This window comes from Thalassophryne amazonica, chromosome 15 (assembly GCF_902500255.1).
Source record: "Thalassophryne amazonica chromosome 15, fThaAma1.1, whole genome shotgun sequence".
Classification (NCBI taxonomy): Eukaryota; Metazoa; Chordata; class Actinopteri; order Batrachoidiformes; family Batrachoididae; genus Thalassophryne; species Thalassophryne amazonica.
The window spans coordinates 69,078,232-69,104,301 of NC_047117.1; the positions used below are offsets into that span (position 1 = coordinate 69,078,232).

Sequence of the window (26,070 nt, forward strand, 5' to 3'; positions counted from 1 at the left end):
AATGCAAATTATCTCCTACCCAAAATAGGATAAATGATATTGCAGACTGCAAGGGAAAAAAAAGCTGCTCCATGACCTCCTATCCTTTCAGAGGGATGCATTTCCCCCTCTCTTTCACACAGACCTTGTGGGCATGTGTGGACCAGCTCATACCTCACAGAGAAAATAAAACAAAATACATCCATATTTTCATAATTATTTATTTATAATAGTCAGCTCATTTGACATTTTATTGACTAGTGATACAGAATGTTAAGTGAACTAGAAAACATAAGTCTTCTTGCCTAATTTGATTCCATTGTTTTAGGGCAATGAACTCGTGGTGTAGTATTTAACATTTTAGTAAGAAATAAATGTTTTCTGTGTTGGCTGAAGTAGTAATGACAGTATTGCAAATTTGACATGGATTCATGTATCTTTTGTGATAAATTGTATTATTTTGCTAGTTGGTTTGGAGAAATTTGAAATTTCCACACAGAAAGGACCAGGCTGCACTCAAATCTCGTTGTAATGCAAATTACAGTGACAATAAAGGCGATTCTGAATCCGATTCTGAAACCTTGGATCTTCTCACTGTCAGGCAGTCGTACCAAGAAGCAACCATGCTGCTGTTGAGAAGATGTTTGTAGAATTTTGCATGTGAAAGGCACGGGGGGTGGGGGGGTCTTCTGACACCTGATCAAAGCTGCACCACCTGCAAAATGAAATTTACGCATTTTGAAACTAATTCAACTAATTTCAAACATTTCTATCAGTCAAGGTGAAAGTTGAATCCACCACTTTGAAATTGAGAGAAAGAGGCAGAGGATTGACACAAGCACTCACCCTTCTGATGGTGGACAAGGCCATTTTGTCCATCGAGAAGGCTATTGCCTATGTTTCATGGAGGGTGTTGTGTTTATGGACTACCGCCTCATAAAAATTAGAACGAACTGTGCCAGCTTGGTGACTCAGCCACCTATGGGCATAAAGGAGAAGGAATGCTAACAATGAGGGTCTTGTCTCATTGGGACAAAACCCCAGCTCACATGTCGACAGTTGCCATGATTGCAAAGCATGATTGTGATTTCCAACTGGTTTATCCCAATCTGACTTGCATCTGTCTGCTGTGATGAAACATTTGGCCAGGACAACATTTTGGAGTGAAAATAACATGATCTTGGCTTTGAGGACTTTGACCATGTGGATGGAAGCTCCCAGGCCAGAAGGGATCCAAGCTCTGAAGGACCATTGGAAGATGTCTGTGAGCCTGAAAGAACTCATAATGAAAAGCAACCGGTGCCTCATATGTCAAGTAAAACATTTATAGAATATATTAAAGTAAGTTTGATCTGGGGGGACTGAATCTTGGCTTTGAGAGAGCCGTCTAAGTCTGCTGGGAGAACCAGTTCCCCAAAACAGAATGAATGACTGTTTCCTGCTCAATGGTATTTGGTACAAGGATCATGTTTACATTGAACTTTTTTTTCCAATTTATTTTCATTTATATAGTGCCACATCACAACAGAGTTGCCTCAAGGCGCTTCACACAAGTAAGGTCTAACCTTACTAACCCCCAGAGCAGCAGTGGTAAGGAAAAACTCCCCCTGAGGAAGAAACCTCAAGCAGACCAGACTCAAAGGGGTGACCCTCTGCTACAGACAAAAATTACAGAACATTTCACAAACCAAATATACAAGAAATGCTTTTGGTGCACAGGACAGGAGGGTCTCCAGCACAAATACCACACCCATCTCTGGATGGAGCTGCACCTTAAACAGAGAAAAAACAGAATCAGGTATCAGAAAGACAAGAAATACAGTATAATTTGTCAGCATTAAACAACAAGAAAAACAGGAACTACTAAGGTGATCACCAGCCTCTAGCCCTAAGCTTCACTGAAAGACCCAGAATGTAGGTAAAGTTGAGGCCGCGGCACGCTCTGTTTCGTAATAAAATTAGTTAAAAGAGTAAAAAGTGCAGAACTATACTATGCCAATATGCTAGCCATACAAAAGGGGAAATAAGTGCGTCTTAAGTCTGGACTTGAAAGTCTCCACAGAATTTGACTTTTTTATTGACACAGGAAGATCATTCAACAGAACAGGGGCACGATAAGAGAAAGCTCTATGACCCGCAGACTTCTTATTCACCCTAGGGACACAAAGTAGTCCTGCACAATGAGAACACAAAGCCGGGGCCGGTACGTAAGGTTTAATTAGGTCAGCTGAGTAGGGGGGTGCCAGTCTGTGAACAATTTTATAGGTTAGTAGCAGAACCTTAAAATCTGATCTCACTGGGACAGGAAGCCAGTGAAGAGATGCCAAAATGGGTGTAATGTGGTCAAACTTTCTACTTCATGTCAAAAGTCTGGCTGCAGCATTTTGAACCAATTGGAGAGCCCTAATGCTGGAGTGCGGTAAACCAGAAAAAGCATCAAAATACATGGATTTTAATGTGAATTCTTTCTCAGAGAAACTGAGATCATCTGCTGGCTACTCGAGTATCCCAACACAAGGAAAACTACTCTGGTACAAATAAACCAAACCTATGATGATGCCATTTCCCTTGAAGAACAAAGCCCTTCTGATCTGATTTGTCAGGTTAAAATATGTAAAGCGAATAGACGTTTTGATACAAGGGAATATTTTTGCACTGAAAGAACCTAATTTGTTGAGCAGCATCAGAATGCTGCAATTGGATTCTAAAGAAGCACAGACATCTGATGAAACAATGCGCCGGCTGCCACCAGAAAGACGTGGCAAGACGCAATTGGTATCTAGATCATGGAGAGTAAACTAAATTTAAATCAATAAAACATGATGCTGTTTACCCTATGATGGAATATGATTGGATGCTATGAGCCAGCTGGAGCTCTACAACTGATGTTCAACCCAGTGAATAATTCAGCTGCTGGAATTAACAGTAAACAGCCATTTTTCCACATAAATAAATATTTTCATGATTTTAATGAAGTTTTGTGGAAAAGTCCCAGCATAACATCACATCAAAACGAAGAAAAAAAAGACAAACACTTTTGTCAATTCAAGGGAGTCTGGGAGCCACATATTTGGCACAAACCCCTTATGCATTACTCTTTTGAAAGTGCTCATGTGCAACTCAAATGTTTAAAGTGACAGCCATTTTCCAAGGTGGCTGCCATGATTGGTACAGAATTTCTTCTTTTGGTGATGAATATGGACAGATTTACCCAAAACTGATGATCCTAGCATCAAGTCATACTTTGTCTAGAATTCAAATGTGGAACTCCACCTGCATTTACAAGCAGCATCACTTCAGAGTGCCAAGTGTTCCACCGAACATATAGACTTCAGTTTGATTCCTGGTCAGGCTGCTTTTGTGTGTGTGTGTGTGTGTGTGTGTGTGTGTGTGTGTGTGTGTGTGTGTGTGTGTGTGTGTGTGTGTGTGTGTGTGTGTGTGTGTGTGTGTGTGTGTGTGTGTGTGTGTGTGTGTGTGTGTGTGAGACCTTGGACAAGAAACTTCATATGCATCATCACAGTCCAACCAGCTGTAAATGGGCACCAGCTTTGGCTGGGGAAGAAAGCTGTGATGGACTAGTGCCCCATTCTTGGGGAGTTGTAGACAAGACTAGCCAGATTGGGCCACACAGTGGGATTCTGTGCAATTCAATGTGCCAGAGTGGTCCCATTTTTCAACTTTTCTTTCTATCTTGAAATTCAAGTGGACTGTGGGCTTTTTCAAAAGAGTAATGTCTAAGACCCCTGTCACACATAGCCCAAACGAGGCCGAATGACAAAATTGGCCTACAACCGAAAAGTTTCTAGGAGCAGTCTGAAAACTTTGGACAGCAGTCTACATGGGCGGGCCTATTTGCACCGCTGCTTCAAGTGTTTTGCCCATGTGTCCAGGTCGGACACCCATCCAATGGCAATCTGAGTGCAATCCCACTGCAATCTCCATATTTGTACGCTGTCATCACAGCAGTCAGAACAACAATCTGATCACGGTCAAGCATGTCAGATCCTGCTGGCATGTCCCACTTATGCCACGTATGTGCACCTCCACTGGATCCTGTTCAGGAAGCGCAAAGGATATGTTGGTATGCAACATGTATCCATCATGTGCAGTGGACGTGAATATGGGATGTCACCCCTGTAATACAAAGATTATGATTTACATATCTGCCCAGATTCCTTGTGGTCATCTAGTGGTCCTACATGGCTGTCCGACTGTGTGTCCCTCCGGAGGTCTGTGCCTCGAGGTTTGGGACGCTCCCCATCCAACATGATGGAGCTTGAGATGTGCTGCAAAGAGGAAAACTGCCCAAAGATAGGTGCAACAAGCTTGTGGCATCATATTCAAGAAGACTTGAGGCTGTAATTGCTGCCAAAGGTGCATCAACAGAGTGTTGAGCAAAGGGTGTGAATACTTATGTACGTGTGATTTCTTAGCTTTTTATTTTTAAGAAATCTGCAAAAAACAACTTTTCATGTTGTCATTATGGGGTGTTGTGAGAAGAATTTTGAGTGTGGGGGGGGGGGGGATCAATTAACTCCATTTTGGAATAAGGCTGAAACATAAAATGTGGAAAAAGTGAAGTCCTCTGAATACTTTCTGGATGCACTGTATAATGTAACTATGTGTTTTAACCACTTTCAAAATGGTGCATGGGATTACCCAAAGTGCATCAACAGAGTGTTGAGCAAAGGGTGTGAATACTTATGTACATGTGATTTCATAGTTTTTATTTTTATTAAATTTGCTAAAAAAAACCAAACTTTTTTCACATTGTCATTATGGGGTGTTGTGAGTAGAACATTGAGCTAAAAAAAAATAATTATTCCATTTTGGAATAAGACTGTAACATAAAATGTGGAAAAAAAATGAAGTGCTATGAATACTTTCTAGATGCACTGTAAGTTTGTTTGCATGCAACAGCTGTGGTATTTTTTTTTTTTTTGGTGTCACTATTATTGTCAAGTTTAGTGTTTAAAGCTTGGTCAGAGGTTAGTTCTGCCTCCTTGCAGAAGATGGCAAAGTCTGAAATTCCAGCAAAGGCATGTGAAATACAGACAGAAGCTCACAGCACCACACAGGGTGTCACACTGTGCAGTCTGAAGTATACAAGCATCAGAACAGAGTGTTCAATGTTTAGACTCTTCGAACAAAATTGAATAGACTTTGATTCAAGTGGTGAGACACGCTATGGAGCCCCAAAAAGAAAAGGGACTATTAGTTCATCCTTTCACACAATGCAGATTATTTAATGGCACATTTCATACTCTGAGGCAATTGGATTCACAGAAAATGCAGAGAAGAAAAAACTGGCTTTTTATGGTTGTCAATGTGCAAAATACGAAATAAATCCAACAAATGGATCAGGTCTTAACAGAGTCAAACGTTTCAGACAGTATCGCTTGTCTTTCATCAGTGAACTGTGAATGAGTTTCTGAAGACAAATGGTATGTAAATGAGCCTGTGGAAGGTGTGTAAATGAGTCTCTGATGTAATCACGTAGCTCCTTTAGATGGACCACAGGAGCTAATACTGTCTCTGGGGGGTTATAAGGGCAGGGTCCCACATACTGGAAAGCTCCACACAGAGTCCTCCTTTCCTGTAAAGGGTGGGGTTGTACATCTGCTCGTACAGTGAGGAAAATAAGCATTTGAACACCCTGCGATTTTGCAAGTTCTCCCACTTAGAAATCATGGAGGGTCTGAAATTTTCTTCTTAGGTGCATGTCCACTGTGAGAGACAAAATCTAAAAAAAAATAAAAAAATCCGGAAATCACAATGTAAGTAAGTCCCTTCGGCTGCTGCCTTGTTTTGTACTCGGGGTCGCCACAGCAAATCCAAGATTTATCTGCATAATGAATTGGCACAAATTTTACACCCAATGCCCTTCCTGATGCAACTCCACATTACATGGAGAAATGTGGTGGGGGTGGGATTCGAACCAGGAACCTTCCGCACTGAAACCAAGTGCATTAACCACTTGGCCACCACCCCTACTCCGGAAATCACAATGTATGATTTTTTTAATAATTTATTTGTATGTTACTGCTGCAAATAAGTATTTGATCCCCTACCAGCCAAGACCAAAGAGCTGTCTAAGGACACCAGGGACAAAACGGTAGACCTGGCACAAGGCTGGGATGGACTACAGGACAACAGGCAAGCAGCTTGGTAGAAGACAACAACTGTTATGATTATTTATTAGAAAGTGGAAGAAACACAAGATGACTGTCAATCTCCCTCGGTCTTGGATTTCATGCAAGATCTCACTTTGTGGGGTAAGGATGATTCTGAGAAAGCTCAGAACTATACAGGAGGACCTGGTCAATGACCTGAAGAGAGCTGGGACCACAGTCACAAAGATTACATTAGTAACACATGATGCTGTCATGGTTTAAAATCCTGCAGGGCAGCAAGGTCCCCCTGCTCAAGTCAGCACATGTCCAGGCCCATATGAAGTTCACCAGTGACCATCTGGATGATCTAGAGGAGGCATAGGAGAAGGTCATGTGGTCACCTGAGACCAGAATAGAGCTTTTTGGAATCAACTCCACTTACCATATTTAGAGGATGAGAACAACCCCAAGAAAACCATCCCAACCGTGAAGCATGGGGATGGAAACATCATACTCTGGGGGTGCTCTTCTGCAAAGGACAAGGACGACTGCACCGTTTTGAAGGGAGGAGGGATGGGGTCATGTATTGCAAGATTTTGGCAAACAACCTCCTTCCCTCAGTAAGAGCATTGAAGATGGGTCATGGCTGGGTCTTCCAGCATGTCAATGACCCCAAACACACAGCCAGGGCAACTAAGGAGGGGCTCCATAAGAAGCATTTCAAGGTCCTGGAGTGGCCTGGCCAGTCTCCAGACCTGAACTCAATAGAAAATCTTTGGAGGGAGCTGAAACTCCAAACCTGAAAGATTTGGAGAAGATCTGTATGGAGGAGTGGACCAAAATCCCTGCTGCAGTGTGTGAAAACCCGGTGAAAAACTACAGGAAACATTTGACCTCTGTAATTGCAAACAAAGGCTACTGTACCAAATATTAACATTGATTTTCACAGATGTTGAAATACTTATTTGCAGCAGCAACATACAAATAAATTATTTAAAAAAAATCATACATTGTGATTTCCGGATTTTTTTTTTTTTTTTAGATTATGTCTCTCACAGTGGACATGCACGTAAGATGAAAATTTCAGACCCCTCCATGATTTCTAAGTGGGAGAACTTGCAAAACCGCAGGGTGTTCAAATACTTATTTTCCTCATGGTAAATGGCCTCACTTAAGGCCCTGTGACACTTGCTTGCACGAGAGTAAACTCGTAAAAGGCCCCTTCACACATAGTGCGAATATGTACAACTCCAGGGCGACACCCATCGGAGCAGTAGGTATGTGTGCACCATGAAACATCGCCGACGAGCAGGCGTGCAAAATGCTGGTGCAATGGTTTGTCCACACGGGAACACAGCAGTGTAACCACATCGCGCAGCTGAAAAAAAGAAAAGAAATACGTCACCCACGGGATTCAAACCCACGCCTTCCAAGCTACCATTCCTGTCCTGTAAAATGTGCTGAATACTGCCTTATATCAGGAAGCACATGGATGTACAGTATTTAAAAAAATAAATAAAAATGAGGCACCATATATTGTAAAAACATTGCACTGTATAAAATCCCTCTCATCAAGTGGGCAATACAAATTTGATCTGTCTGTCCATCATGAATGAGAAGCAGTTCACTTGTCTCATTCATGTCCACATCTGCTGGTGTGTGTTCTGCCGGCCTGCGCGTGTTTTGTGGACGGCGTGCCGCAGGACACCGTGTCATGTGGAACAGAGCTCACGTGGGTGACGTGACAGTCAGATCGCCTGCTGCGTGTTCTGATCTGACGGTTCAACCTGGGGGCAGCCTGTCCATGTGTGCGCATACGCTCGCTTGCTGGAGCCTGTTGCCACAGTGACATGGATTTATTTTTGTCCACTTGATGACAGCAAACAGATACATGCGCGTCACAATGGTCAGTTGTTAGTCCATGTCCGTCCAAACACAGTACTGTCCAGAATGACAGATCTCCATGGCCACTTCTGTCATAGCCAAACCTCCTGTCAGTTAAGCGCACACACCAAAGCCACACTCATGTGGTACTTAGACAAATTTGACTGTGAGTATGACAGTGATCATTTGTAGACTGTTGTTGTGCCAAGAGTGTGAATGGCCACACATTTTCTAAGTGCCATGGGAGCGGTGTTAGATGTTCATGCCTGTCACCTGGAATTTGGCCGACACCTGCCGTGAGAGGGTTTGATGGGCTAGCACAGCGCATACTTTGTCTTTCAGCTGTTGGTGTGCACAAATAGTTGTAGCAACAGGTGTACGAGGCGGTGGAGGCAGCTACGAAATTACACGGTTTACATCCGCTTTCCCCTGAATTCCTGAGGAACAGGGTACTAAGATGGTTTAAGATGGGGTACTCAGAAAAGTAATTATTAGCTACTTTGCTGATTGCTCATTTTGCTGATTACTCAGTTTTAAGAGTATTTAAGTTAGATTACTAGATTTATAGATTTGTTACATTTGATTTATAGATTTGTTAGATTTGTTACATTACTTTTTAGTTACAAGTTGTCGGCAGCTGCTAATAAAGTGCATAAAGCTGCCAGTGACGTAACTGTATAAAGTAACTAATAAGTAACTTTTTAAAGTAACTGTGGCAACACTGATTGCGAGTGATGTTCTCTTAACCATTCGCGCTTAACCATTAATCACCTCAGTCTATGATACACTGAAGGGGTATTGTCACCCTGGCAGTTGGGCGGGTGGGCGTTGGGCAGCTTCAACAATTGGGTGTTGGTGTGATTGCTCTGGAATGGAGAGGACTTGGGTCACCAAACTTACAGAAAAGGTGTGTCAGGTCAAGAGTTCAGTAAAGTTAAAAAAAAATGGATGCCCTTGAGTTCAAGCTCACATGCCAAAAGGTCTTTCCAACACCAGAGGAATTATGCCACCCAGGGATTTTACTGCCATGGAGGCTGAAGGTACCACAAGTAGCCACCATTATTTTTGTATCTTTTGCATCCTTGGAGTTGTGTGGAGATGCCACCCTTTTCACATGTGTCAAAGTCATTTTGGAGTGTAAAACCTTTGAGGAGTTGCATGAATATAGTTTCATTCCTGAGATTTTAAAAAAAATTCTGCAGAGTGGGTTTTCTGAACATAAATGCTTTTAACAAGTTGGAGTGGTTTTCAAAAAATGGGCGGTGGGAGAACACTCAGTAAAAAAATAAATGAACAGACCCTCAGATGGGGCATAAACTAATGAGATGATGAACAAAGCATAACATAAACACCACGAAACCAAAAAATAGTGGGAAAGCTGGAAAGCATTTTACAAACAGTCTGTCAAACCGGTGTGAGAGCACAGAGGAGAGGATTTAACAGGCAGCCTTGATTAGAAATGCATTGCAGGTGTTGCTGATTGGAAAATGAGTCCAGGTGGTGAGTTTTAGGTGTGGCACACATTAAAAAGATCAATGAATAACAGCACAAAAGTATCCTAAAAAAATCCAAGTGAACTTGCAGCACTGTTTTAATAATCCCCCTCTGCAGCATAAACTGAGGAGCTTCTAGTACAAAATACAACGTGGCGCTCATGTGATCGTAAACCTTTCAGACCTAATCTGCAGTCACGCATGAGGAAAGTAAAGCAAGAGAGATCAGAAGAACTGAGCGGCTGTGAGAATTCAACAGAGTTTGTCGGGAAGAAAAACAACTCCGACGTGTTTTGTTGCATTTTGAAGCCCTCAGGTCTCAGTTTCTATCTGTGCTTTGTTTAGAAACGGGGAATAGACTCGGCGTGCTGAAGTGCAAACTTGGCAGGGAATTGTCAAATAAATCAAATGTAAGCAGAGATCGCTGCACCGCGCCTCCCATGGTGTTGAAAATGACACAAAGGCCGCGGAGGATATCGCTGCCTCGTTCTTGTATGGGTAATGGCGGTGAAGCGGGCTGTGCTGTTGTTGCAGTTAGTTCCACATGTTCAAGCAGATTTCCCATATGCGGAGCAAGTTAGCTGGGTCAAAGTGGTTTTTACTGGTTCCAACAGTGGGGTTTTTGTCACACTGCTCTTTTGGACTGAGAATCTATAAAGCCTTTGGTCAGGATCAGCTGGTTTGGTTGAAATACTTGCACTAAGCTCCTGAGAAGGGCGGCTATTATTGGGCCGATCACAACAAAGCACAACAAAGTGTGATTTGTCAAAGGCACAAGCAAGACCAGTGGTGGTAAAAACTGTCTCAGTGGAATAGACATCTTCAGGATACACACACAAAAAAGGATTTAAGTTTTTCTAACTGACCTTAATGTGGTCCATTTTACCACAAACCCAGCTATGAATGCAGCCATTGATTTCATGCATCTTGATTTTATAAACCCTCACATGCAGAGTCAATCCAAATCTCTCTGGAACCCTAAGCATCATTGTGCCAAGGGACCCACCAAGGTGACGTTTGAGACAAGTAAACCATTTTGTCATTGACACACAATCACCAGAAACCCACAGTCTCCCTCTATCATCCATTAGCCTTTCTTCATCTGTTGGTTGAACAATAAATAGATGTGCACAGAACAGAATCATGTGTAAACAACTGGATTGGGTATTATTAGTGTGTTGTTTTTTTTGGTGACAATAGCGTTAAAATTACACTTTTAAGATTGCGCTGGTGCCAAAATTATACCTTTAAAACTGTGCCAATTGCTTTTTTTTTAAAAAGACAACAAATACTGAATGTCAAATTGAACAAAGAAAATATTTATAACATTGTAGCCCCCACCCACCCCAGCGCACACACACCCTGAACACAGTTCATTTAAATGTTCCACGTACATCACAGATTTTATTCAGATTAACTACTTACTAACCAAATTGTCAAATTTCGGTGTTCACGTCACTTGCTGGTCCCCTTTGTTAATGAATGAATGGATTTTAGTAAACAAATCTCAAGTTACAGTCACACAGAATACCAAAGCTGTGACTTCACAGTAAATGTCTTTCTTGTGACACTGACTTTTTTCATTAAAATGCTTTTATTGTGAAGTGCTATGAGCAATGTGGAGACAACACATTTATCTGACTGCTGTTCTTAAAACCTTCTCTTATGAAGGCTTTTTTCTTCTCTTCTCATACCTCAGGATAGCTTTGCTTCATACTAGCATCAAAGTTGTCACCATTAAGCTGCCAACATTAGTTATGATATTAGGGGGGAGACACAGCCTTCTTTTATTTGTGGGGCCCAACACGATGTGCGTTGATTGTGAACAGGGAGATGTGCCTCTGCTCATATGTTTCACAAATGAATTCACTGGTTAAAGCAAGATAGTAGTTGATTATGAGGCTGAAAAGAATCCCATTATACCTTGATGGTTTGTTCTAGACTTACTGTCAAAGCAATTCTCCTGAGGCATTTATACTCTGATACAAAAAATGGAGCCAACACTGAAGTGGCACATCTTACAGTTCCTTAAAGCGAGTTGCTCCCCATAGATCCCCATGTTAAAATGTCAAAATTTACAGCAGGAATAATGTTTACAGCCTCTTACAAGAAATGGTGTTGGTATCTTATAGCTAGTTTCTCCATAAATGACAACTATACTATAGGGTGAGGTTTGTTTGTTTTTTACAGTGCCACACTTTAAGTGATTTTATGATAAAGTTATAAATAATTAGGGGTGTGGTCACTTTGAGTCTCAAGAAATGTGCATCTGCAAGATGATTCTGGGCCCCGCCAGCAGAGGCTGCTAGTTCCTGTGGACTTGACCATCTATGGCCCTTCTGAGTATTTTTTGCAACTTTCTGGGATAATATGACTTGCCCTGAGATTAATTGTACTAACAGACCATCAAGGAAGTTGGTGCGCCGGCATTTATGTTGAGTGAATTGGTAGTATTTTATGTTGGCACAGTGGGCACCAAGTTAGTAACAATTCACAGGTAACTTGGAGACATTAAGTTTACTAATGTTGTAACTGTTACTCAGGCAATGTGTCTTTCATATGTTGGAATACCTGCACTCAACCACCACCCAGTCCATAAAAATAAGCACTAATCAAACGCCTAAACCATATGTACACTGTTAGCCTTAGCTTAGCTTGGCTTGTTTGGAAACTGTGAGATGAGAGCATGTTTGGGCTTCATTGGTTTCGCCTCGGTCTCTGCAGGATATGATGGCATTTCAGTTGCATCAATGTTTGGGGTGAGAACTTTGTAATGTCCTATATCAATTGCCGATCTGGTATCACGACAATCAGTGACGAACTAGATGCAGTTTTTAAAGGGACTGCAATCTTATCTTCCTGGCTGCCTTTTCTGGACAACAATACAACTGAGTTTATTAGGATAGTGCCACATCAAAACAAAAGTCGCCCCAAGGAGTTATGAACAGTGTTTAAATCTTACCCACCAATGAGCAAGCACATTGGTAACAGTGATAAGAAAAAAAAAAAAAAAAAAAAAAAAAACCTCCCTCAGGTATTTTTTAATTATAGGAAGAAACCACAAAAAGACCAGACTCAGTGGTATGCTATGGATACACTCATGAAGCAAAACAATACAAAATTGTCTGAATATGCAGCGGTAGAAATGATGCAGCTGAATACCTATATATATATATATATATATATATATATGTATACAGTCATAAGCAAAGGTTTGGGAACCCCTGATAATTTTCATGATTTTCCTTTATAAATCACTGGTTGTCTGGATCAGAAATTTCAGTTAAATATAACATATTGCAGACGAACTGCAAAATTTTGATCAAGCAAAGCATCAGTCACTCAGGAAGTTCTCAGACAAAGAGATTCTGACGGGAGGGGTGGACCACTCCTCACTCAAAGCCAGCCCACAGGCGAATGACGTAACCGACAGGCGTGAAAAAAACTCACGCATGCGCACGAGGGTTCAAGGTTGTCTGATGTAATCGCACGTGATTCAAATCCATATAGTTTTTGAAAAAAATAAAAAGGTATATTAGTTTTATCATAGACCTCATATATATATATATACGAGGTCTGTCAATAAAGTATAGGTCTTTTTTATTTTTTTCAAAAACTATATGGATTTCATTCATATGTTTTTACGTCAGACATGCTTGAACCCTCGTGCGCATGCGTGAGTTTTTCCACGCCTGTCGGTGACGTCATTCGCCTGTGAGCACTCCTTGTGGGAGGAGTCGTCCAGCCCCTCGTCGGAATTCCTTTGTCTGAGAAGTTGCTGAGAGACTGGCGCTTTGTTTGATCAAAGTTTTTTCTAAACCTGTGAGACACATCAAAGTGGACACGGTTCGAAAAATTAAGCTGGTTTTCGGTGAAAATTTTAACGGCTGATGAGAGATTTTGAGGTGATACTGTCGCTTTAAGGACTTCCCACGGAGCGAGACGTCGTGCAGCGCTCTCAGGCGCCATCGTCAGCCTGTTTCAAGCTGAAAACCTCCACATTTCAGGATCTATTGATCCAGGACGTCGTGAGAGAACAGAGAAGTTTCAGAAGAAGTTGGTTTCAGCATTTTATCCGGATATTCCACTGTTAAAGGAGATTTTTTTAATGAAAGACGTGCGGGCGGATTGCAGCGTCGGCTCGCAGCCGCCGCGACGCTCCGCCACAGGAAAAACACCTCTGTTGGAAGCCTTAAGGACAAGTTGGAACATGTCCAGCTGTTAAACAATTTCTCATATACTCACTCCACTGAAAGCCATCAAAAGCCGCCTGGATTTTAGAAATGGTTATCAACACGGAGGTGTTTTTCCTGTGCCGGCTGCGTCCCGACACGCAGTGGAATATCCAGATAAAATGCTGAATCCGACTTCTTCTGAAACTTCTTTGTTCTCTCACGACGTCCTGGATCAATAGAGCCTGAAATGTGGAGGTTTTCAGCTTGAAACAGGCTGACGACGGCGCCTGGGACCGCTGCGTGACGTCTCGCACCGTGGGAAGTCCTTAAAGCGATAGTATCACCTCAAAATCTCTCATCAGCTGTTAAAATTTTCACTGAAAACCAGCTTAATTTTTCGAACCGTGTCCACTTCGATGTGTCTCACAGGTTTAGAAAAAATTTTGATCAAACAAAGCGGCAGTCTCTCAGCAACTTCTCAGACAAAGGAATTCCGACGAGGGGCTGGACGACTCCTCCCACAAGGAGTGCTCACAGGCGAATGACGTCACCGACAGGCGTGGAAAAACTCACGCATGTGCACGAGGGTTCAAGCATGTCTGACGTAAAAACATATGAATGAAATCCATATAGTTTTTGAAAAAATAAAACGGACCTATACTTTATTGACAGACCTCGTGTATATATATATATATATATATATATATATGAATAAAATGGTACATTTGGAAAGTATTCACAGTGCTTCACATTTTCCACATTTTAAAAAAATATCCATAATGGATTAAAAAAAATCCTAGAATTCTACACACAGTGCCCCATTTTTTTTTAGATTTGTGCTAATGTATTGAAAATAAAAACCTAAGAAATCACATGTTCATAAGTATTCACAGCCTGAAGCCACGAAGTTAAAAATGGAGCTCAGGTGTATCCTGTTTGCACTGATCGTCCTTCTGCAGCTTCAGTGGAGTCCACCTGCGGCAAATTCAGTTGATTGGACATTATTTGGAAAGGCACACACCTGTCTACATATAAGATTCCACAGTTGTCAGAGCACAGACAAAGAATGAAGTCAGTGGAATTGTCTGTAGACCTGCGAGACAGGACTGTCTTGAGGCACAAATCTGGGGAACGGTACAGAAACATTTCTGATGCTTTGAAGGCCCCAATGAGCACAGTGGCCTCCATCATCCATAAATGGAAGAAGTTCAGATCCACCAGGACTGTTCCAAGAGCTGGACACTCTCTAAACTGAGCGATTGGGGAGAAGGTCTTTTGTCAGGGAGGTGACCAAGAACACGATGGTCACTTTGTCAGAACTCCAGCATTCCTCTGTGGAGTGAGGAGAACCTTCCAGAAGGACAACCATCACTGCAGCAATCCACCAATCAGGACTGTGTGGTAGAGTGGCCAGATGGAAGCCACTCCTTAGTAAAAAGCACATGGCAGCCTGACTGGAGTCTGCCAAAAGGCACCTGAAGGACTCTCAGACCATGAGAAACAAAATTCTCTCATCTGAGACTGATTGAACTCTTTGGTGTGAATGCCAGGCGTCATGTTTGGAGGAAACCAGGCACCATCCCTACAGTGAAGCATGGTGGTGGCAGCATCATGCTGTGGGGATGTTTATCAGCGGCAGGAACTGAGAGACTAGTCAGGATTGAGGTAAAGATGAATGCAGCAATGTACAGAGACATCCTGGATGAAAACCTGCTCCAGAGCGCTCTTGACCTCAGACTGGGGGAACTGTTCATCTTTCAGCAGGACAATGACCCTAAGCACACAGCCATGATATCAAAGGAGTGGCTTCAGGACAACTCTGAATGTTCTTGAGTGGCCCAGCCAAAGCCCAGACCTGAATCCGACTGAACATCTCTGGAGAGATCTGAAAATGGCTGTGCACCGATGCTCCCCATCCAACCTGATGGAGCTTGAGAGGTGCTGCAAAGAGAAATGGACAAACCTGCCCAAAGATAGGTGCACCAAGCTTGTGGCATCATATCCAAGAAAACTTGAGGCTGTAATTGCTGCCAGAGGTGCACCAACAAAGTATTGAAGTTTTTTTTGTTTTTTAATAACTGTAAAAAAAAAAACAAAAAAAAAACTTTTTTCATGTACTTATGGGGTGTTGGGAGTAGAATTTGGAGGGCTTAAATTAATTTACCCCATTTTGGAATAAGGCTGTAATGTAACAAAATGTGGAAAAAGTGAAGTTCTTATATTATAGTGCAGTGCTTACAATGACAGATGGCCTGAAAGTACAGCCTGAAGGCAAAGACTGCAACATCATTCAATTGGCAATTGCATTGATTCCACATTAGACACAGACACTAGGGCATTTTCCAGTTCCTACCCATATGTTGCTCCTTACCCACCACTAAGTGCCCCTCATCAAGCAAGTTCTGAGGTTTTTATATATTCTTTTTACTTGTCTCCACTAACTCCTCAGCAGGCAGGAGATGGGAGACAACAAATAGGACTAATCCACCGTAACATCAGATTCAACAAAAAACATGTTCGTCAGCAGTTGTCTTGTGCTTTGCTAGCATTCCCTGGAAATTTGGATTGAATGAGACTATACGAGTATGGTTGCTTAGCTGCAGCATTTTTCTAACTGGCAATTCTTTTATTTGATATATATGTATATATTTAAATGGCCATAGCAGATGGTCATCCCACTGAGACTGGTCTGCTTGAGGTTTCTTCCTGTTAAAAAAAAAACAGTGCTGGCTATGTGCTTGCTCATGGGATGGGTAAGGTCTAGATCGTGTGTGTAGTGTGTTGGAATGACGTGCTATATACATGAATTGAATAATACTTCTGGATCAGTGCAGAGACTTTACAAAATATATTGCAAGAGACTTCTGATGTAGTCCAGGTCAAATTAGAATTTTTCACATTCAAATAATGTGTGGTCACACATACATTTAGAATATTTGCACAACACTGTCCAAAGCAAAACTGATGTGAAATGTAAAGCACCTTAATTTGGGAAATAGCCTGAAACGGACTCAAAGGTTATCATAACTGGCATGTATTTGTAAATGAAGTCCAATTAAAACGGCTTTACTGAGCATGATTTTCAAATTTGATATTTTTTTTGTGTTAGATAATGATACACACGGACATTATGTAACCAAACAGTTGGTAATCGTGAGGCATCAAAGTGCCTTTCACATAGACAGATGACAGAACAGGGTGCAGTGGTTTAAAGATGGCAGTAGTCATTGAAGACATACCCGTAACATTTATATCATCTGTGTGAAACTGACTCACATTTTTTCAATTTTTTTTTTTTTTAAATTGGATATCATGTGATTTCATTGCAAGCAAACATGAGTATTTATCAGCACTACTATATCTAAGTCCTAATGGTAGCATTGCTCCTCAAACTAACATTCTGCTTATAATTGCTCTTCCGGAGTTCACTGTACGTGTGACATGTCGCCAAGCATCACCACAGCTCCTCGATGAGCCTCTCAAGTACTTAACAGAAAAGTGCTACTTTACTACTCAAGACTGGTAAAGACCCCTGGTGACACTCAGTGCAGCAGTATTTCATATTGCACTGTTTGTTTAGTGGGCCGCTGTCATTTCACCGTCACCTGCTAAAATCAACCTCCCTGCCTCGCTTGCCCTAAATTGCCATCCAGACATCAGCGGTCTGTAGTCTCTTTGTAGATTTGGTGCATGCATATCTTACTTTTGAACAGGACTATAACGAGCAAGAAAACAGACAAATTCAAAGCTTTTGGAGTATTGACATATTTTTTGCTACATTATTTCTGCAGAATTAAAAATGGATTATTGCTTTTGGAATGGATTCATAATGGTTTTGCTGATACAGCATAGCATATCTCAAGGTAGGTATTGTACAGCATGATACTGAGTCATGTGTGTATTGTAGTGTAAGTTTGTTTATACACGTTATGATGCCTTTGGGGCTCCTTTTACAAAAACTACTGCATCAGCATGGTGTGGCATGCTGGAAGCAATCAGCCCGTGGTACTGCTGAGGTGTTATGGAAGTCCAAGTTGCTTTGACAGCTGTCTTCAGCTCATCTGTATTGTTGAGTCTCATGTCTTTCATCTTCCTCTTGACACTACTCCATAGATTCCCTGTTGGGCGCAGGTCAGGTAAGTTGACTGGTCAATCAAGTACAATAATACTATGGTCAACAAACCAGTAACTAGTAGTTATGGCACTGTGGGCATGTGTCAAGTCCTGCTGGGAAAAGGAAGTTCAACATCTCTAAATGTTTCAGCAGATGGAAGCATGATGTGCTCCAAATCTCCTGGTAGATGGCTGCATTGATTCTGGACTTAATAAAGCATAGCAGCTGACATGTGACCCCAAATCAAAGCTGACTGTGGAAACTTCACACTGGATTCCAAACAAGTTGGATTCTGTGCCTCTCCACTCATCCTCCAGACTCTGGGACCTTTATTTCCAAATGAAATGCACAATTTACCTTCATTGGAAGAACAACATTGGTCCAGTTCTTTTTCTTTTTAGCTCAGCTAAGACACTTCTGACATTGTCTCTGGTTCAGAAGTGGCTTGAGACTTGGAATGCGACACTTGTAGCTCATTTTGACACCACCCTCAGTCCTTCCCTTTGAAGCTCCATCAAGTCCTTGAATATCTCCTCAATGCTGTGGTCATTCTTGTTGCTTGCACATTTTTTGTGACCAGAAATTTTCCCTTCCAGCCAACATTCCTGAATATGCTTTGATCCAGCACTTTGCAAACAAGCAGTCTTTTCAGCAATGATGCTTAGTCCTGTGAAAGAAGGTATGAAAGTAAGAATTTCATTGTGCTCTGTATGACAAAGCTTTGAATTAACTCCCTTGTGGAGAATGTCCTCTGGGCATTGTCAGCAGCAATTCATGGCATTTATACTGCATACATAGTTATTTACACTTGAAATTAAATATTGTTTTGTTGTTTGTTTTCTCGAGCTGTCTGCCATAATTATTAAAAAAAAAAATGCTTGAAACAGTTTAGTTGACATGTAATGACTATGTAATCTATTAATTTTGACTTTGTGAAAATAACTGACAATATTGAACTTTTTCACGTTCAGTACAATTGAATTACAAATTTGTTTGAGATGCACTTATAGGCTTGTTGAAGCTGGAGCGTTTCTCTGAATTCTTTAGTGTAAAGAGTCTACAACTTCACTGGACGGTATGCCAGTCTACTCTGTTTAGTCCTCTGGTCTTGTCCAAGTACACAGACAGGTAGCATGACTTGAACCAAACCCAGATCTTCATATTGGCAGCTCAGCTCATGCTTTAAGAAAGAATAATTGGTTGAATAAATTAAAGAGGCAGTCATCAAGTACCTGTCTGTGTCCTTCCACAAGACACCAAATCTCCATCGTCTTTGCCCTCTCCATTGGAAATGGGTACTGGCCTTGGCTGGTGAAGTAACACGCGTCCCATCCAAGGGAAGTTGTAGACTAAATCTGCTTCACACTACGGAATCTAGAGATGAGTGCTGGCTCCAATGGGCCTCAGGTCCTACATAGGATTAATGCCTTCTGAATCATCTAACAGTGTGTGATTGTCCCCCCTCTGTAGAACTGTTTGCCTCAATTAACATCACTACCCAAGGACAGGACTTACCTAAGGAACCATTGCGACCCTCTGTGGATGTAGTCCAAGCAGTAGCATTGCCAAGCCTCGTTGAGGGCCAGCGAGCTGTTCAGGAGGCCTCGGAGCAAGTAGTGGGCCACGTTGCAGAAGAAATCTTGAAAGAGCTGTTGGAGAGGATGGTGGAGGCGGTTCTGGGGCAAGTAGAAGGGAGAGAAGTAAAACAAGATGAGGTAACAGTGGAGAAAGGGATTGAAGAGGATGCAGTGGAGGCAGAAAAAGGAAATTTTAAGATTGAAGTCATCAAAAAAGCAGAGGTGTTGCAGCAAGTATCTGATAACAAGGTGCTGAGTCAAATGATGGGAGGAAATGAAGGAGGAAATGCTGCCAAAGAGGAGCAGGAGGAAGCAGAGGGAGTGAACGGAGAAGTGATTGGAGATGGATTTATGCACAGAGAAACATTAGGTGAATCTGCAGAGGAAACTACAAATGTAGGTACTCAAGGCCAAGTAACAGATGGACTGGCTAAACATGGTCATAATGTTGCAGAGAATAGTGCTGTAGTAGAAGACACAAGAATAGATTCAGTAGTGGTTAAGCCAGGGGCTGAAGGAAACAGGGATCAGGATCCACTAGCAAAACATGGAACAGCTGAAATAGGAACATGGGATGCAGCAGAACATCCAGATGTTGTGGGCGCTGCAGGGATTGGAGAACCAGTGCAAGAGACAATGGTGGACCCTCTGCAAGACATGGACATGACTAATGTGGAGCAGATGGGAAATCCATGGGAAAAGGGGGAAGCTCTCGGGCAAGATGCTCCAACAGATCAAATGGAAGGTAATGCAAAAGTGCTGTCATCTTTTGGTTATACAATGGAGGCCACACAAACTGTAGCTCAAGTCTTGGTGGAAGTGAACGAAGCAGAAGGACCCGAAGGAGGCACGGACCAAAGCCATTCAGTGGCAGGAGGACGAAGTGTTAAAGAAACAGGAGATAAAGATGTAGCAGGGAGTCAAATAAATGGAATATCTGTAACAAAAAAGGAGTCAGTTGTGCTGCTGAATGATGGGCTAGGACAGGGCTCTAAAGCTGGAGAAGATCAGATGGCATTGGAGACGCCACATAACGGAGATCAAGGTGAGATGCATAATGCTTCATGTCTGTTAGCAATACAGTAAAATTTTCTTGATTGGTAATGCTAGTATGTTAGCAATTTTCCACCTCTGAATGTGTATAAAATTTTTCACCTACATAATTGTGTACCATAGTTTCTGGATGACAGGTTGCACTGGAGTATTAGTTGCACCTGTCAAATGTGTCATGAAGAGATGAAAAAATTAACCTACGCTCTCTTTAGATTTTTTTTAAATTTTTTATTTCATCACTCAGCACAAAAAAATAAATTAATCAGCATATTGGTTATAACAAATGCATAAGCAAGCAGAAGTTAATAGGCTAAATGGTATGAGGGAAAAGAACTGAATCAACTGATGAAAACATCATGGGAAGTGCTTGGAAAGCTTCAATGTGGAGCTAAAAGCGTGCACATTTACCTCCCCAAATGTAAATAATCTTTTTTTTTAAATGACAGATTATACAGTTAGCGTTACCTTGGCCGACTTAACTTCCTCCACTGCAGTTGAGGCTGTCCCACAATAGTGCAGGAGAGTGTTCAGTCGGACTCATCCTCATTCAGATCAGTGTACAGAGCAAAACTACTAGTTACTAGTCTTAACTGAAGCACAATTTTTGCTGAGACAACTTGAGAAGCCCTCAATTTAATTTTCATGTGTCTTACACTCAAACCCTCTTCCAGACCTGATCTTTGCCCCAGAGCCTGGAGATCAGAACCCTGAGAGAAGAGTTCCAACCTCAAACTCACTCCAGAAATCCAACCATGCTAATGAGATCATCACCTCCACCCATAACTTCGCCCATGTCCCTGTTGTGCCTCAACCTACACTTGATAATTTGGTGAGGGATGTTGTAGTGATACCCCCTAAAGCTGAAGGGAAGAAAAGAGGGCAAGCAAACAAGATGGTGGAACCTACAGCAGCAACCACAGGTAAAATAAGTCAGGCATGATAAAACGTCTTTGGGCCACAGTTTTTGGGGTTGATCAGGTTACTTAGTCTCTTCTTGATTATCTATCAAAGTGTGTCTTTTCAGTCAATAGAAAATAATGACAGTTTAAAAAATAACATTAAGATGCAAGTAGTGTGTCACGGTGACACTCCTGTAGTGTGATTTGGACAGTGGGACATTTTGCATCATAAAATTTGGAAAGAGGAGAAGCCATCTTGCTGATGATTCTGCCAGGAAAATATCCAGATGGCATTGTCCGTGGTTCATTTTAATAATCAGTGGTCCAGAATTGAACAGGTGACTCGCATCAACAGGGCGGCTACAATCAGACACACTGAAGTATTTTACTAAGCACATTGAAAGTTTCTTGACTAAATTTGTGGAAAATTGTGGTTTCCAAAGTCAATGTCCTGCAGTAAGGTCTACAGTTGCCTCTCTCTCTTTTTTTAACTGTTCTATGATGACATAGGAAAATAAGTGGTAAAAGTTCAATTTTTTTTCTCTCTCTCTCAAATTTTAATCTTGAAATAAAATGACTCCATATGGAAATAAATCTGTGCCATCAGAGTTTAATTTTGAATTTTTAAAGTTGATTTTGTTTTTTTTAGCATCAAAATAAGAGTTTGAAGTTGAATTTCCAAGGTTGAATTTGTTTAGCATCAAAATACTCAGCCTCAAAAAATTCAACCTCAAAAAATAGAAAAGCAGGGAGAAGCAATCAAAAGCTCTCTCAATCGTTCAATGTTCAGCCAATTGTTGTGTGCCGCCAGAAGAGGAGGTACTGCTGGCCCACCACGAGAGGGCGCCCTGCCTGAAGTGCGGGCTTCAGGCACGAGAGGGCGCTGCCGCCACGGACACAGCCGGGGGTGACAGCTGTCACTCATTATCTCTTGACAGCTGTCACCCATCTACACCTCATCAATTCACTCCATAAAGACCGGACGTCATCTCCACCTCGTTGCCGAGATATCATCTACCTAAGGAGGTAACATTCTCAGCCTTAATCTGTGCCATACTGCACTGTGTGTTTCTGATCTTTGTACAGGAGGTTTCAGTCTGCAGGCGTCTGCAGGAGGCGTGATTGGCTTTACTGCTCGGTTGGATCAGATGACCGAGCAAAACGTCATCCTTAACCACAGGATGGAGGCTCTCACCGCACAGGTGAAAGCGCGCGCTCAGGGTGCTGCTGCAGCTTCTCCTCCTGCCGACCCTGTGCAGGATATCGACGTTCCACTGGTCGTTCAACGACCCCTCCCACCATCCCCTGAAGCATACATAAGCCCCCCAGAGCCGTACGGGGGTTGTGTGGAGACGTGCGCGGACTTTCTTATGCAGTGTTCACTCGTCTTTACACAACGTCCTGTGATGTACGCGTCTGATGCTAGTAAAGTTTGCTTATGTGATTAACCTGCTTCGAGGAGAGGCACGCGCTTGGGCTACGGCGCTTTGGGAGCAAAATTCACGGCTCCTTCTCACGTACGCTGGGTTTATGTGGGAGTTCAAAACAGTGTTTGATCACCCTAATAGAGGAGAGACCGCTTCGACAGTGCTGCTGTCAATGAGACAGGGGCGCCGGAGCGCAGCCGCTTATGCAGTCGACGTCCGCATCGCGGCTGCGAGATCCAGCTGGAATGACGCTGCGCTCCGCGCCGCCTTCATAAACGGACTGTCGTCGGTCCTGAAGGAGCACCTGGTGGCTAAGGATGAGCCGCGGGATTTAGATGGGCTTATCGATCTCGTTATACGGCTAGACAGTCGGTTAGAGGAACGCCGTCGGGAGCGAGACGAAGGATGTGGCCGGGCACGCGCCGTCCCTCTCCCTTCTGGGTCTGAAAAGGTTCTGCCCTCCCCACGCTCCACAGCCGCAGCACTCCGTGGGGCAACAGCACCCCCTGCAGACATTGCTAGGGAAACGCGCAGGGCCAAGATAAGATCAGATGACAGAATGAGGAGGCTGGTCCACAGGGAGTGTTTTTTCTGCAGCTCAAAGGAGCATATACAGAAAAACTGCCCCAAACGGCCAAATCGACAACACTCGCCTTTAGAGACTGGACTAAAGGGGGGTCATAACATGCACGTGGGACACACACGTATTGCCACACAACTCCCAGTTACAATCCTGAGTGGGGATTTAACCCTTCAAGCCCCAGCACTGGTGGACACGGGGTCAGAAGGGAATCTGCTGGATAGCAGATGGGCTAGGGAAGCAGGGCTCCCTCTGGTGGTGCTCCATTCGCCATTGCAGGTGCGGGCACTAGATGGCACCCTTCTCCCTTTAATCACGCATAAGACACATCCAGTGACTCTGGTGGTGTCTGGAAATCACCGGGAGGAGATTGAGTTTTTTGTGACTCCTTCTACCTCCCGCGTGATTTTGGGCTTCCCATGGATGTTGAAACACAATCCCCAGATTGACTGGCCGTCTGGGGTGGTGGTTCAGTGGAGCGAAACCTGCCATCGGGTGTGTTTAGGATCCTCGGTTCCTCCCGGTTTACAGGCTAAGGAGGAGATCAAAGTCCCTCCCAATCTGACAGCAGTGCCGGTTGAGTACCACGATCTTGCTGACGTCTTCCGCAAGGATCTGGCACTCACCCTTCCCCCGCACCGTCCGTACGATTGTGCCATTGATTTGATACCAGGTGTGGAGTTCCCGTCCAGCAGGCTGTACAACCTCTCATGACCTGAGCGCGAATCAATGGAGACCTACATCCGGGACTCATTAGCTGCCGGGTTGATCCGAAATTCCACCTCCCCGATGGGTGCAGGTTTCTTTTTTGTGGGCAAGAAAGATGGCGGACTCCGTCCATGCATTGATTACAGGGGGCTGAATGAGATTACGGTTCGCAATCGATACCCGTTGCCCTTGTTGGATTCCGTGTTCACCCCCCTGCATGGAGCCAAAATCTTCACAAAATTGGATCTTCGGAATGCGTATCACCTGGTTCGGGTCCGGAAGGGAGACGAATGAAAGACGGCATTTAACACCCCTTTAGGTCACTTTGAGTACCTGGTCATGCCGTTCGGCCTCACCAACGCCCCCGCAACGTTCCAAGCTTTGGTAAACGATGTCTTGCGGGACTTCCTGCACCGATTCATCTTCGTATATCTGGACGATATTCTCATCTTTTCTCCGGACCATGAGACTCATGTCCAGCATGTACGTCAGGTCCTGCAGCGGTTGTTGGAGAACCGGCTGTTTGTGAAGGGCGAGGAAGTGTTGAGTTTCACTGCATTCTTGTCCTTTCCTGGGGTTTATCATCTCCTCTAACTCCGTCGTCCCTGATCCGGCCAAGGTTGCGGCGGTGAGAGATTGGCCCCAACCTACAAGCCGTAGGAAACTGCAACAGTTCCTCGGTTTTGCATATTTCTACAGGAGGTTCATAAAGGGCTATAGCCAGGTAGTTAGCCCCATGACAGCCCTGACCTCTCCTAAAGTCCCCTTCACCTGGTCGGATCGGTGCGAAGCAGTATTCAAGGAGTTGAAATGACGGTTCTTGACTGTACTAGTGCTGGTGCAGCCCGACCTTAGCCGCCAGTTTGTGGTTGAAGTGGACGCCTCTGACTCAGGGATAGGAGCCGTGCTATCCCAGAGCGGAGAAACCGATAAGGTCCTTCACCCGTGTGCCTACTTTTCTCGCAGGTTGACCCCGGCTGAACGGAACTATGACATCGGCAATCGAGAACTCCTTGCGGTGAAAGAGGCGCTTGAGGAGTGGAGACACCTGTTAGAGGGAGCGTCTGTGCCATTCACGGTTTTCGCTGACCATCGGAACCTGGAGTATATCAGGACCGCCAAGCGGCTGAACCCCAGGCAAGCCCGCTGGTCACTGTTCTTCGGGCGTTTTGACTTCCGGATCACCTACCGCCCCGGGACCAAGAACCAGAGATCGGATGCCTTGTCCCGGGTGCACGAAGATGAAGTCAAGACTGAGCTGTCGGATCCACCGGAGCCCATTCTTCCGGAGTCCACTATAGTGGCCCCCTCACTGGGACGTGGAGAAGGACCGTCCGGGAGGCCCTGGCACGGAGCCCGGACCCCGGAACAGGGCCGAAGAACAGACTCTACGTCCCACCAGAGGCAAGAGCTGCAGTCCTGGATTTCTGTCACGGTTCCAAGCTCTCTTGTCATCCGGGGGTGCGAAGGACCGTGGCAGTGGTCTGGCAGCGCTTCTGGTGGGCGTCCCTGGAGGCTGACATCCGGGAATACATCCAGGCCTGCACCACCTGTGCCAGGGGCAAGGCAGACCACCAAAAGGCACAAGGACTTCTCCAGCCGCTCCCTGTGCCTCACGCCCCTGGTCCCACAATCAGCCTGGATTTCGTCACGGGCCTCCCGCCGTCCCAGGGCAACACCACCATCCTCACGATAGTGGACCGATTTTCCAAGGTGGCCCACTTCGTGGCCGTCCCGAAGCTCCCCACGGCCCAGGAGACTGCAGACCTCCTGGTCCACCACGTCGTCCGTCTGCATGAGATACCTACCGATATTGTCTCTGATCGTGGTCCCCAGTTTTCCTCACACGTCTGGAGGAGCTTCTGTCAGGAACTGGGGGCCACTGTGAGCCTCTCGTCCGGGTATCACCCACAGACCAATGGACAGGCAGAACGGGCCAATCAGGAATTGGAGCAGGCCTTGCGCTGTGTGACGTCCGCACACCCGATGGCCTGGAGTGAACATCTGGCCTGGATCGAGTATGCGCATAACAGCCAGGTGTCCTCTGCCACCGGCCTCTCCCCATTTG

General features: G+C 43.9%; 1 protein-coding gene and 1 long non-coding RNA gene across 2 annotated transcripts in view; both read left to right on the forward strand.

Moving 5' to 3' along the window:
• Positions 1 to 4,312: 4,312 nt before the first annotated feature.
• LOC117526836 lies at positions 4,313 to 4,724 on the forward strand. Its single transcript, XR_004565362.1, has 2 exons — positions 4,313 to 4,353; positions 4,645 to 4,724. It is a non-coding gene; the product is annotated as an uncharacterized LOC117526836 (long non-coding RNA).
• Positions 4,725 to 18,415: 13,691 nt separating this feature from the next.
• Positions 18,416 to 26,070, forward strand: part of LOC117526620 — a 37,937-nt gene continuing 30,282 nt past the window's right edge. Inside the window, exons 1-3 of the mRNA XM_034188675.1 lie at positions 18,416 to 18,437; positions 19,229 to 20,380; positions 21,060 to 21,308. Of these exons, the coding sequence (XP_034044566.1) occupies positions 18,416 to 18,437; positions 19,229 to 20,380; positions 21,060 to 21,308 (1,423 nt within the window). The remainder of the gene's footprint in view (positions 18,438 to 19,228; positions 20,381 to 21,059; positions 21,309 to 26,070) is intronic.